The sequence below is a fragment of the Rhea pennata genome, chromosome 1, assembly GCF_028389875.1.
Source record: "Rhea pennata isolate bPtePen1 chromosome 1, bPtePen1.pri, whole genome shotgun sequence".
Lineage (NCBI taxonomy): Eukaryota > Metazoa > Chordata > Aves > Rheiformes > Rheidae > Rhea > Rhea pennata.
Window position 1 is genome coordinate 190,659,826 of NC_084663.1, and position 14,455 is coordinate 190,674,280.

At 34.5% G+C, this 14,455-nt stretch overlaps 1 protein-coding gene across 2 annotated transcripts in view; it reads right to left on the reverse strand.

Annotated features, from left to right (window-relative positions):
* NBEA (neurobeachin) overlaps positions 1–14,455 on the reverse strand; it is a 519,777-nt gene that overhangs the window by 76,806 nt on the left and 428,516 nt on the right. For both annotated transcript variants that reach the window (XM_062567111.1, XM_062567112.1), the window contains 2 exons: positions 9,490–9,602; positions 392–532 (listed from right to left, as the gene is read on the reverse strand). In XM_062567111.1, coding sequence (XP_062423095.1) covers positions 392–532; positions 9,490–9,602 — 254 coding nt within the window. The remainder of the gene's footprint in view (positions 1–391; positions 533–9,489; positions 9,603–14,455) is intronic.

The following is a 14,455-nucleotide window of genomic DNA, read 5'->3' on the forward strand; positions in this document are numbered from 1 at the left end:
TTTATGTTGTATATATCTGTCTCTAGCTGTATGTAATAAATGAATACATAGGTAGTATCAGCTTTCTGTATTTTCTAGAAACTTGTTCACATAGATTTAGTTTTAGATGGTTTTCTTCACTATATTGTTTACCTGTCCTTATGTCATCAAAATTTTATGTATTGCATCATTTGCAATACAATATGCAAAAGTATTGCATATTGTTTGGTAGCAAGGACCCCCTGATCACTACAAATGAGTGTACACAGTATGCATAGAGAATTTGATTTTTAAGTTAATGAAGAACATGAAGATTTTGATGGAAAGGTACTCTCATTAAAAATATCCAAATAGTGCTAAATGACGGACTAGATGCTGTAAGCAATGAAAATCTGGATTAAAAAGTACTTACAATACGAACAAGCCAGGCCAATGTAGAAGTAGATGTAGAATAGTGGGTGTTGTAATGGTAAGGTGGAGTCTGATCATCTTCCCAAGTCTCATAACGTTCTGCGTAGAAGACTGCTCTCTTTGGGTTCAAAGCACCAATAGGCTGCAAAGGGATAAGAAATTGAATATATTACAAGCTGAATGGCTTCAGTGTCTTATGTGTCATAGGTTAATTCTACATTAAGATTCACTATATATGAAATTCTGCAGCCAAGTAAAGAAAACTCATTCCAGGCTGCAATAATCCCTTCAGGTTGCTGCAGTTTGGGAATTTTATTTCAAAGGTTTTGTATATGAAAAGTCTTATAACTTTTCTTATTTTAATTGACAAATACAAGTGATCCACATCTGCAAAGTTTCAAGACCTTCTTGACGTATGAGTTGTTTCCCAATTAATTCAGTAACATTGTCCTGGAAATGGACTTCTAAAACTGCATTTAAAATGCACTGAGGCCAAACTAATATTTCTGTTGCTGTCATTCACCATAATCACACAGCTAATGAAAACTGACTTTTGCTCACACAGGATACTTTGTAAAGCACAGCTCATGATGAAAAGATTTGATGTAGAACTGCTGATGGTGTCTGGTGATCCTAAGCAGAAATACTTAAAAAGCATGCATAGTCCTGCAAGACAGGATCTACTTTCTGACTAAACAAAGCTAGTTTTTACTGAGAAGGAAACAAGCTTTTTACTTAAAAAACAATAGAATATGGAAATTATTCACAAAGTCAAGGCTCTTTCTGAGTGCGCTTGACAGAAAGTCCATAAAAGTTAGGTTAAACCCCCAAAGAAATGTAAGGCAGTAGTAGGAACAGTTGTTTTTGACATATTGTTTAGAGGAGACATGCTTTCCTGTGATTATTTTACCCACCTTATCCCATGATTTTCTGTAAAACATATTTGTTATTGTTGTGTGATATAAAAGGCACTGGGATAAATAAAATACAACAAGAAACAAAGAAAACGTTGATTAAACGAATAAATGCAAAGTTATCTGTTTTCCCAGATCACGTATTACTGGCATATTTATTTATTACTAATCTGCAAACAATCTTCAAGTTTAGCTCTCGTAGTAAAACTAATAAAACTTCCAGAGTTTAATATTTAGAGGAGAGCACATTTCCACACCAAAGAATTGTATAGCCTTTGCATTAAAAATAAAGTTAGAATTTTTATTATAACTCCACATTAGTAAGGGAATTACAACTTGAAAATAAATGTATTCTCCAGGACTTTGATCCTTTCCAATATGCTAACAGGTATTCTAACATTTTTTTCCAACTGAGTTTATACTGACAGTCATTTGTAATGGAAATACCAGTATAAGGTCAAATCAGTGTGTTTCATTACACTATATATGTAACTGAACATTTCAAAAGCTACAAATACTTATTCCTTCAGCACTTCTATCTTTATTGAGATGACTTTTAAAAAGGCAGATGTAGAACATGTTGTTTTCCAGTTTTAAATACCATAGCTTGTTTTTAAATAAGAGTATTTGATGTATAGTTACATTATTATTTCTGCATTTTTCGCATGAAACAATCTGCTTAATACTTTGCTGTGTCATGGAGATGTTAATAGCTTTCTCATATGTGTAAAATATATGCATAATCCCTAAGGATCACCCTTATCTGATACAGAATGCACTGCAAGACCTCACAAAACATTCTTGAAAGAGAAGTATGAGCCATTCCCTTTCATTTTCCAGGCTTGTTTCTCAACTACTGTAAAAATATAAAAACAAATATTTGCATTTTCAGTATGCTTCATTTCATTGCATATTCAGCCACTCTCAGAAAACACGCAGGCATTACTACAGCCTGTAAATTGCCAAAACATAAAAATCATTGCTTAACCGCTTGCCTGAAAGAGTAACTAACATTCTTTTCTTAGGGGATTGACAACCTGGACAGATCTCTGTGCACTTCACTAATTTATACCAGTGTTCTGGGCTGCTCTGAGCCGCTTTGTGGACTGAATGGAGCCTGCCAACACCACCCCCTTCAGGGTAACATGCACCCACCTCTCCAGCAGAAGGAATTCCAGTCTCCACGTAAACATTTCAAAAGCTAAAGTAGTAACTCAAATCATAGTCTATTAGCAGGAAATGTTCACACAAACACACCCCGCCATAAGGAAATACGAAACAGCAGATAATTCGGCACCATTGTATTTTGTTATGGAAAAACACCTTGAGAATACTTCTCCCTTCAGTATGACACTGCACCTATCCTATGCTATAATAAATTCCCGGGTTATGAATGATAAAGGTGTGATCTGCCATAACGTTATTGTAAATATATGTTTGAAGGGATGCAGTGATTAATGTAGGAATGAAAACCCCAGGCATTTTAGTAAATATTTGAAAGAGATCAGATGTTTTATCAAAGAATCTGTGAGATATTTATCCTTCCATGTGAAATGGGAATAATTACAATAACTGATGCTTAAAAACAATTAAGAGATATTTTATCTTACATATTGGAAAAATATAATTGCTATTTTTAATGATGATCTAACCTGCTGTTTTAAATAACTTTTTTTTTTTGCAAACTTATACATACAGTTGCATTTAATGCAAAAGATGCTTTCTTTCTAGAACTTGATAATACTTTTCCAAAATCACACAAAACACTAATGCAAATACACCACCATGTTTTCAAGATTCTTCATGGAAAAGTGCTATTTCAATTTAACAGCAGATAAAAGATATAAAGTTGTAACATTGTGCATTCCCATTTTCATGTAAAAGATGCATACACAACTACCTAAAATAATCTACTTTCAGAAGACATATGTTCAATTTATTAAACGATTAACCTAAGAAGCTGTATTCTGAAGATTACCTTCATCCTCATCAATATTCTTTTCAGAGTTAGAATCCATTTTTCTTTCAATTACTTTAGGATTCATTTGAAGAGAAAATGCTGAAATGCACAAAATATCTGCAGAATAAAATGAATTCTTTAGGCAAAATATCATGAGATTCATCTCTCCTCTTGCATGGTATGGAAATTTTCATAGGAAAATCTCTGGGAATAGTATTTTCTGGGAATTACCCTTCCTTGTTCCAGAGAGAAAGGAAGGAAGAAAGAAAGGAGGGAGTAAAATGGAGCACATCTCCGGGTAGAAAGTCTCCCCTTGACCTCTCTGGACAGATTCTGGATTGGAAGAAGTATGGATTAGTGACCTAGATAGTAGATGGGCATTCAGGAGTCATAGGTTCATTTCTGCCATTCCATGAAGTTTTCTCATGTTTCTCAGGTAACTGCTCAGGTGTGACTATCGTTTACAACACAGAAGGGTGTTAGAAATCCCTGAACTAGCTCTGGGATGGCCAGCGTGCAAACCTGGCACAATTGCAGACATGGTCAACCCAAATCTCAGCAGCAGTGCAGCCACGTAAATGTGGCACTGTATGGGGATAAGAGTGGGGAGCTGCAGTATGCTGCTTTGATACTGCTGGTTCAGAATTACACTAGTTAGCTCTGTCCTGCTGCAAGCAAATACAAGGAACGTCTGATCCCCCCTCTTCTCTTCTTCTGGACAACTCTGAAGGAGCCCCTGGGTGAACCCCTTCTCCATACATTATTGGAAAGGACTTAACCGCTCCCTGTGCAGGACAAAACATACATGAAAAGTTATAATTGAAAGTGCTCAAATCTCTCATTTTTTGTTGCTTAATTAAACATCTTGCTGATTAGTCAATTAATCCATTAAAAATTAGCTTGTGTGTACAAAATGGATAGACAATTTCTGGAAGAGAATATTTCAGCAAATAACACGGCAAATATGAGGTAAATTCCAAGTCTGCCACTGTAGAGATGCTACAGACATTCAAACAAGTTAAAATGACTTGCACAAAAAATAGGAAGGCAAAGCTGAATCCATATCCTGAGTCTCAGTGCAGTACCTTAACAACAAGACTAGTACAGGAATTGAATTTGACTCAAATTACTCTGAACCTAAACAAAAAAGTTCTTTCTACAAAGCTTTATAAAATTCTTTTTCCAAAATTTTTTTTGTTAAAAACCCCCTTTTCAGGACTCTCATATCAAATACTGTTAACTATTCATAAAAAGATTTTATAACGTACACTTTCTTTTCCACAACCAAGCAAAAGAACTCACTGTATGACAAAGGCCATCTCCCTTCTGATGTACTAAAGCTGTTGCTTGAGTTTTTGTTGCTTTTTCCGTTTAAAAATCAAGTAAGTATATTTACTTTAACATTAAAAACACTGCTATTCATGTCCATCTTTTTTATCTGGCTAATCTCTTTAGACATCTGGCCTTTGAACCAGTGTATTGTCAATACATCTAGTGTTTATATCCACTGGACATGTTATGCTAGCTCATGTAATATTTACTGTTTTGCCAGCTATCTCCATAGAACTACACTCTCTCATGAGAGCAGAACTGAATGTAGCATCCTATTTATCTGGCCACTGAAATACTGCTGCTTATCTTGACTCTAATTCATGCAGCAACTATCTTATCTGTTTATCTCTTTTTTTAATGTACTGCACAAAATTGTAGCTGGGTACAAAAGAAATCTTGTGCACAGGTTTATTTGGCTGTGGCTGAATACAGATTGAGGTTATACTGACTGCTTGCGTTTTTAATAAAAAAAATCTAAGTAGGACATCTTAGTACAATAATTTTAAGGTTAAAATAAATTGTAAATTTATCCAAATATGTAAACAGCTTTTTAGTTGGCATATCAATCTCATCATTTTCAATTAGTGTAACAGTTCTGGTAGATTCAAAGCGCTGGAGTTTCATTCAATAAATTAATTTTTCATTTAAGAAAATGAATTTAATTGTATAGCTTATACCAAACCATAATCATTTTTTTTCTCCTTACAGTACAGTTGCATGTAGTAAAGCGAGAAGTTTAAACTACAGAAACTGATTTCATTTTTCCAGTAAGAGTGGTTCTCGTAAAGCTATAAACTCCATTCCATAGCGTACACATTTTTGGAAGTATTAAGTGTGGTTTGCCTTGAAATATTCACACTTCGATGCGTTCATTTGCATTATTACATTTAGAAGCCTTGAGGCTTTATCACTTCCTTTTCTTGAAATGGCATAGTATTAAGGAAAAGTGGTTATGCTTATCACCACTCGTCAGTCAAACACCTTCTATATTAACGAAATATAATTTTTTCCACTCAATGAATGGGCGTGTGATATCTCACACACATGTCAATATTAGTATTACTTTGCCTGGTGAAGAAATCATTTTATTTAACAGGATGTATGACTGGAAGTAAATGACGAGAAATTCCCATTTACACTTTAGTAAGCAGGGACAATGCAGCATGTCAAACCCAAGTATTCACTATATGGAGCAAAAGTCATATAATTTTGCACAAACAAACTATATTACATTTTAAGCATTTTGCTTGAAAACAACCTCCCACCCTGCCAAATTCAGTGTGCAGTAAGAGCTGCACACACATTTTCCACACTAATATTTACTATCATAGGTATTCTTCCAAAGGAAACCTCAATAAAGAAGAAAATAAGCAGATCACCTGGTGGTTTGATAGTGAAAAGATAATCTATGTATCTATGACAGCCTATTTCATTAGCTTTTCATCCTGTCAAACAATAAATATAACCTTTAACCTTGTATATGTAATGAATAAAACTTGAGCCTACACTGTCTAATCAAATGAGAGGTCCAATATATCTTGCTGATACAGCACCTTCAATGCCCAAGTGCCCTGTTTTTAAGTCTCAAATTATGTGTAAAAGGGAAAAGAAAAGCCTTGAAAGGAGAATTTCCAAATACTTCAAAGGAAAAGGATATGCATATTTTTAGACTAATAGTTAAATATAATTGTTCTAAGAGAACAAGTGATTTCAGATGCAAAGTTACCACAATAAAGAGTATTATATACAAATAGAATAAAATGAAATTGGAGAGAAGGACGTGTTCGAGCCTGCTTTGTAGAAATGGAAATATTTAAGTATGAGCTAAATGCCAAAGGTATATGATATCCTCATTAGTCAATTATCATAAATTACACTGAAGATTTGTGTGGTAATACACAAATGAATTATTCTGAAATAAGTTACCCTTAGTACATATACAACTACCAAAGCTGTTTGATATCAACAAAACAAAGGAGGATAACTGGCTCACTTTTAATTTCAGTGCTTTTGTGAGCTTTTACCACGTACGCAATAGTGTTAGAATTGTAACTCGTGTCAAAAGATTTTTTGAGTGGTATTAATTAATACAAAATATTAAGGACGGAGACTTTTGAGATGCTAAGAAGGGCAAACTTGTGGGAAGATAGAAGGTCAGCAACTGACAAAGAGATTTTATCCATTAACAGCTTAGCTGGAGATTGCGATTTCCATCAAATCTGCAGGAACATTTCTCCACTGCATGGTAAAATCTGACAGAAGGAAATAGCTCCTTATAGAAAAGATACTGTGTGTGCCTGCCCCAGAGTCTGACGGAGGGTGATGGCACTTCAAGTTTCAATAATGTGAATAATAAATCACTAACTGGTTTTTATTCTGCTTATTCCAGATTCACTTCCCTAACAAGGAAAGAAAGGGCTTACTTAGAGATACTGGGCAATAAGTAAAACAAAAACAAAACTGCCAAGGATATACTTCAGGTAAGATCCAGCTATAAAGATTTCTACTGATAATGCACAGAGGAAAACAAGATGCAAAAAAATGCATAAGAGTCATAGTGCACAGAAGTACGTCAATTCATATTAACTGGCCGCTGTCTTTTACAAAAAATCATTAATCTATTTTTCCTTTTAAAGCCATTGTGAAAAGAAATCTCAGAAGCTGCTAGCAGATGTTATTACAATAAACAGTGAGAAAATTTTACAATTACACTCCTTTGATTCTGAGGGATCCCAAAATATTTGCAGACTACAAGCGTGCTTTCATATGCCTCTCCGATAAATGCAGCCTAGATCTCGCCTGCAAGGAATGACCATTCTGTTTAACTAATGTTTAACTAGGGCTTTTTTAGAGAGGTTGAAATCTCCAGCTTTTCCAGTGGAAATCACTGGTAGCTTTAGAATAAGAGAATTCAGGTATGCAAACCGGGTAACAAAAGGTCCAGGCAAAATACTGCTGTGCATAGTGCATGGATTCTTAAAGAAATATAAATAATCAAGTACTTGATTTTGCATTTCCTTTCAAAGAAGAGCACTACCAGGAGTGCAATGATGCTTAATAAACTATACAAGCACTAATTCCATAATGAGTTCTTACTAGCTCATAAGGAAAAATAATCAACTCAGCTATTATACTACTTCCTGCAGCAACTGAATACTTTAATAGGCTGCCATAAAAATTTGAAGTCAACCAAAACTAAATACCTAATGAAGGACTCACGAGACATGGACTAATCTTTTTGCACTTCACCACACGTACTGCTATATTAATACAGAAAGAAGTAAATTTTAGAGATTTTGAGAAGTTTAAGGGTCTTGAAAAGTCTATCATTATAAACAATGCTAAAACAAGTATGTTTTTACATGCTATGGTAGAAGATGGTACATGACTACTTCTGATTTTTATTTAACTCATTTTTGTAGATTTTCTTTTATTGCTACTGGTAGGGATTACAATAATGTTATACAACTGAAAAACACATTTGTAAACCATAGCTATAATATTATGAAAGGTCAAAAGTTCTACACAGCATAAGTAGTCTCAATCCATTTGTTTAAGTCTGAGGCATACTGTCAAGGTAGTTTAAATTCTGATTTTATTTATTCATTTATAGAAAAAAGGGAGAGGAAACTTAGATCTAGCCATCTGCTCTGTATCTCAGAGCCATCTCTGGATCTGAGATGCACACAACATGCAATCAAGTACGACTCAACTCACTCTGGAAATCTCACAAAAGCAGGTTTTCAGGAACGGTTATAACTTTGGGGTTACTGAAGGTATTGTGTCTTTCCAAAGGGATACAACAAGACTCTGAAATATCTAGGACAGGATCTCTCACTTGCTGCTTAAGACGTGTGTGTGAACAGGAAATGGAGGAACGGAAAATCAGACCTAAAGGCAGAAGCACTAGGAAACCCTCATCCCTGACCATCAGCAGAAGGGAAAGCAGGGGCTGCAGTGAGCACCTTGGGGATTGTTTTTATCCTCAGCTTGTTCCTAAAGTCTGAGAATGACACCCTCCTGCAGTTTAGCACCTCACTCAACTGGTATGAGGAGCTTCTCTCTCCAGGCTGGCAGGAATTGTTGCAAAGATGCAAAGAAGCTGTCATTCCTGGAAAACAGAAACCTAAAGGTGAGGATGTTATGAGGCTACCAGCCTTCACTGACAGGAAAGCGTATATACATTTTTGATTGATAGGAGCCAGGAAAGATGCTTTCCACAGCTCAGCTTCAGATCCTGCTTCCTCTCTTTATTCCAGCTGGTGAAAAGCAGAGCCTCCCAGGCGCTTCTGCCATGCTCAGGCAGGGATGGGTGACCACACTTTCTTCCCAGTCTCTACTAACTTCCCAGGTTTGGTTGGAGGACAAAAAACACAAGCAGTGATAGGCATCAGTTACCCCAGGGCCCCAAACACAATTTTTTTTGCATAATTATTAAACCAGTAGGAGGTGCTACTATTATTTTGAGAAATTACCGGTGAAGTCACTGCAAAATAAAGTGAAAAATTAGTCTGAGCTTTTTATTTCCAAAGGATCAATGTTCATAAATTAAGGGAGATAATTACTAAGATCAAGTGGTCTGTAGTACTGTAAGTTAGAAGGTACTAACAAGTTACAGTTTTGGATGCAGATCAGTCAGGAGCATGGAAATAGCACAATGTAGAGATTCAGTATAGAATTATTCTAAATAGAAAAGTATAATTCAGACTTCTGTGGCTTAAGATAAATATCTATGTATTAACCAAACTAAAAATACAAAATAAAATCAGTCAGAAAGTATCAGCTAAGCCTTAACAGTTAAAAAACCTATTAGAAGTCAGTTAAATTATTGTTAAAAAGGCTGGGTTTTTTTTTTTGTTGTTGTTGTTGTTTTTTAACAGAATTAAACCATACCTTTGAAAGATCCCTGAAGTTGCCTGGAAGGGTCAGATCTAATTCTTCAGATTCATAGTTTGTTAAAACCCATGGAAATACAGGGTATTGGTTCAGATCATTGTACGTTCGTCCTATTAAGAAAAAACAGTGTTTTAAGAAATAGGAAATAGTGTCCAATTCTCCAGCTACAAAACAATTTAGCAGTTACATTTTTTGCATGACATTTCCTGATTCCTGTTACTTGACAGAATTATGTATCTACAGACCAAAGCAATCCTTCAGCAGCATTTATCTTGACCTAGAAGTCAACATACACAGAAATCAGCATATGAAAAACAAAATAATTTTCAAAATCAATGAATCTACTTTCATAGCACGAATATTGAAATTTAAAACTGTTAGACCATCTTTTTCTCTGTCAACTGTATGCAGTATGATCAGCTGACAAAGATCAAGTACCCAAGTACAAGAAGAGGCTAAATTTGAGTTCTGTAAATCTAGGTCTAAATTGAAGCCTATTAGTCCGTTGTTCCCCAAGGCTCTTCTGCACTGAAGAACTGGGGAGACCTGCAGTGGTGGAACTGAAGGTGGAAGAAGGCACGTTCTGGCTTTATCACTAATTCCTAACCACTGTGAAAATTAAAAAACGTTTTGTCGCTCCAAAAAAGTAGAGTTGACTGCCTCAGCTTAATGAAAGAACCAGCACTACTATCCTAGGAGTTCAAATATGCAAGAGCTAGCTTTAGATACAGTTTTGAAGGAATAATTTGCAACTAAAATGCAGTGAAAACCATGAACTCATTGCCAGAGGAAGGCGTGTGTAGGAAAGCCCTTATTTCTGTGCCAACCAATATTTAGCACTATCTAACATTTCCATGATAAGACAAATGATGTTGCTCACTACAGAACCATCCACCATATGATTTACTGAGAACCACACAATATGCAACACGAGGCTTAAAAAACAAAAACAGGTAATAAATATAGGTGTGTGTATTTATATAATATAATTAGCAGACTGAAATAACCCAGGTTAACAATTCCCAGTCCTGCAGCAGCAGATTTACAGCCCTGTCTCAGTAACTGCTTCCTTCCAGATTCTGGACAGATTCCTGGGGTACGAAACCTGGCACAAGGAAAACACAGGCTTCCTTGTTCTGAGTAACGTTTCCAATTCCCCACAAAAATCAGCTCTGCTCTAATGAAATATGAAACTTTCACTGCTCTGCAAACACCTTATTTTTTCAATAGAAGTTGATTTGATGGACAAGAAGCATGTTTCTATTTTGTACCTAGAGCCTCACTGAAAACAGAAAAAGTGGGTAGTGTTAACGGTTTTGTGTTCCCATTTTTACACTTTGAACACATAAATGTTCACAAGAATATAAAACAATTAATTTAGGTGCAAATACAACTTAGTTAAAAAAGTAATACCAGCACTGTGTAACAACATACAAATAAAGAAATATAGGTAGGAAATATTTCTCATATCAACAATAAATGAATTTAAATTATTCTTGAACTGTGTGAGAATTTATCAAATAATTAATTTAAGAAATAAACCAAAGTTTATCTGTGAGGAGGAGGAAAAATAAAGGTAGTGTCTGGCACACTAATAGTTTTCTCTATATTTTTTGGCACTATAAGTCTTGAAGTAAGATATCTCTGCCATATTTTCCATGTCTGTCCAATCAGAATATTATTTCCCCCTTGCAAGGGGTTAATTACATATAATTTGTAAAGTTTTTTGAGATTGTCAAGTTTAAGATTCTCTAAAATATGGACTTTATACAAATATATGCCTTTATACAATGAATGTTTTTCTCACTATCACAATCTTGATTTAAATTAATAGAAGAATGTGCAAAAGCATCCTCAAAAGGAAAAAAAAAAAGAATTTGGAATTTGGGACAGAGACAGAACTTTTTCTCTTGCTTTCTTCTGAACTCTCTGTATTCCAATTCTAATACACTGCTGCTCTTTTATAAATGAAGAATATTAAAATATTCTTCTCCTAAAAAATAACTCAAGTAGAAGAAAGAACAAGTCCACAAAATATTTTGGAAGCAATAAAATAGTTTTAATTATGGTATACATTTATCTCTCCTAAAATTTACTGAAGCACTTACTTTATTTTAATCTGGATGTTTATTTTTAGGTAGACAGCAGACTAAAAGAAACCTGATAATCAGAAAAAGAATGACTGAGGTGACAGAAGCCTATTGCCAAGTGTATGCAAAAATGCTGATTCTTCAAAATCAAAACAATTTTTGAAAAGAGTCCACAGTAAAAAAAAATCTTGAATTAAAAATGGTTTGAAAAAACATCTGTAAAGGTGAGAACATCCTTTTGTAACTTTTTCTAAAGGAAATTTAGGTTGTCTAAAATGACTTTTATTTCAAATTGAGATTCTTGATATTGAGATTTTATTTAATTCCAATATTCACTTCACTCATTTCCTTTCAATATTTAATCACTGATATTTAGACTTTTTGTTCCTATTTCATATTGGAAAAATAACAAATATGTGCCTAGCACAAGAAAATAACAATCTCAAGCCTAGCTACAGTACACGAATTCTGATTGCTACGTGGTTTCGGTAGTTACTTGCTGTATGGACACATGAACAACCTATTGTATAGAATTAAGTGCATGTCAGGACACTGCAGTACGTGTTGGGTGCACATTCTTACCCCACAATGAGAAATAACTTGAAGTCATTTATCTCTTAGCTTAGGATAAGCTACATAATATGGAGCCTTGGGGTAACGTATTTGATAAATACTATCGTAGTCTTATGATAAAATAAACAAAGTGTATACTTCTCTCCTACTTCAATATTTATAAACCACATTTTATTTATGAATAGATTAATTATTAAAATATCCATTAAGTTATTTAGGAAAAAGTTAGTCATTTATTTTTCTTAATTCAACAATTTTCTTTTTAATATCCCCCCCCCCCCCAAAAAAAAAGACTCAGGAAGACAAGCCTTAGTGTAAATTGTGGAAGGAGACCAAACATGTACCTGATGTGACAGAACCACATATTTATGGTTATCTGAGTAGAGGACAGTCATCTAGGGTTATTATGGGATTACAAATCCTCCAGTCTAAATATGCATAAATATTACTGTTTTAACTTTATAAGGATGACTATCTTGATCATTCCTGACTTTATAATGATTATTTTCAGCATAAAAAAACAAGAGATAAACATACTTGGTCATCTCATTAATTGCCTGGTGCTTCTAGCAAGAATCTTTGCTTCCTTCCTTAGCTAAATAAATATAAAACGTAAACCTGTACTGCTATTGGTAGTCACTGTACCTTTTTAGAAGCTTCAGACTTCTCACCAACTAGGCTTACAGAGATTAATATTAAAGGCTGAATATTAAATATAGTAAGCCTATGACACTAATCTACTTGAACAATAAAACTGAGGCACAGTAAATGAGATCTCAGAAATACTGGATATGTTTCTTCATTAAAAAAAAAACTTTTTAATTAAACCATCCAATTTAATGTTTTTATATGGCACTTTAGTTTTGAAGGTAAAGTGAGCTAGAGACAGCTGACAAAGAAATTATAACTGCAATTCCTTGGTGAAAATGTTAATGACAGCAAAATATTGTTTAATTAGATGATTGCAGCATCTGGATTAACACTCTTTAAGAGCGATGTTCCTGTGCTTGTCTGCTTCTTCACACTTTACAGACATTTTGTCATCTCTAGGTCATTAGGAAAGAATTTTTAATGATTTTTCTAGAAGCAAGTAGTTCGAGTTACATCTAATTAGATGACAATAATAAGCCCAACACATGCAGTAGCTAAATATATACATAATTAACCAGTGAAGGCTTGTACATCACAGAGTAGAAAAGTGGAAAATGCTAAAAAGGCAAAAAAAAAAAAAAAAAAAAAAAAAAAAAAAAATGCAGGGAGAAGAAGTTGGTCTGAATTTATTACCTGAAGATGTCATTTTTTCCCACAAACCTTTAAAAATAATCCCTTTCCACTACAAGAAATGACTTATAAAAATTATGGATATAATTACTCTCCAGTTCTTTTAAAAGCTATGGCAGGTAGGATTTAAAAGAATTAAAATTCCATAAATACAAATGCAAACATATATTTAATATATTGCAGTTTAAAAAAATCAGCAGAAATCAGTTAGTTATAGGGAAATAGATTTCAAAATTAGACTTCAAACCAAAAAAGCAGGCACTACAAACATATTACAAAATGACTGCTTGTCCCCTTGTCCCTACTCTTCCTTTACTGTGGTGTGATAACTTTTAAGTACTTTTTTCAATAACCTTGAAACTCAGAAAAATAAAAATTACTTTTTTCCCCACATCAGCCCAAGCGTTAGCTGACACATATGCTGTTTGCATGTAATATGGTCTCTTCCTATGTGCCTGAAGAAGGGACAATTAATATAATCACAATTCTGGCCAAGGCTTCAAAGCTAAAGAATTGCTGAGAAGGGTATAGGTAGGAGGAGGGGAGGCTTGGCCCGGAAAGGCTTATGTCTACAGAATCAGGACAAAAACCAGGGGCACAACATTGTAACTCCGAGACTGATTGATAAGTAGCAGAGTGCAGTGTTTACCTTTGGGAAAAAAGTCCAGAGCTGTAAACATGATGAAATATGCTCAAGTCAGAAAAGAGGGCAAGAAAGAGGTGAAGACCTTAGAAACACAATAGGACGGCAAGAAAATAGTTGGCTAGAGGGCCAGAGAAACAGGTTGAAACAAGACTTTGGAGAGTTTTGAAAATGGAGAGAGCACTTTTGAATTGAAATTACAATGAGACATGAGGCCAGCACAAGTGATAAAAATCATATATGCTTGGATAGGCAGTGATTGAGAGAGAATTATAATAGCTGAAGCAGACAATGGTTAAGCTTTGAGTAAGGATCACAGCAGAAACTGAGTTAAATGAAAATGAAGTTGGGCAACGTTTCAGAGATGGCAACAGGC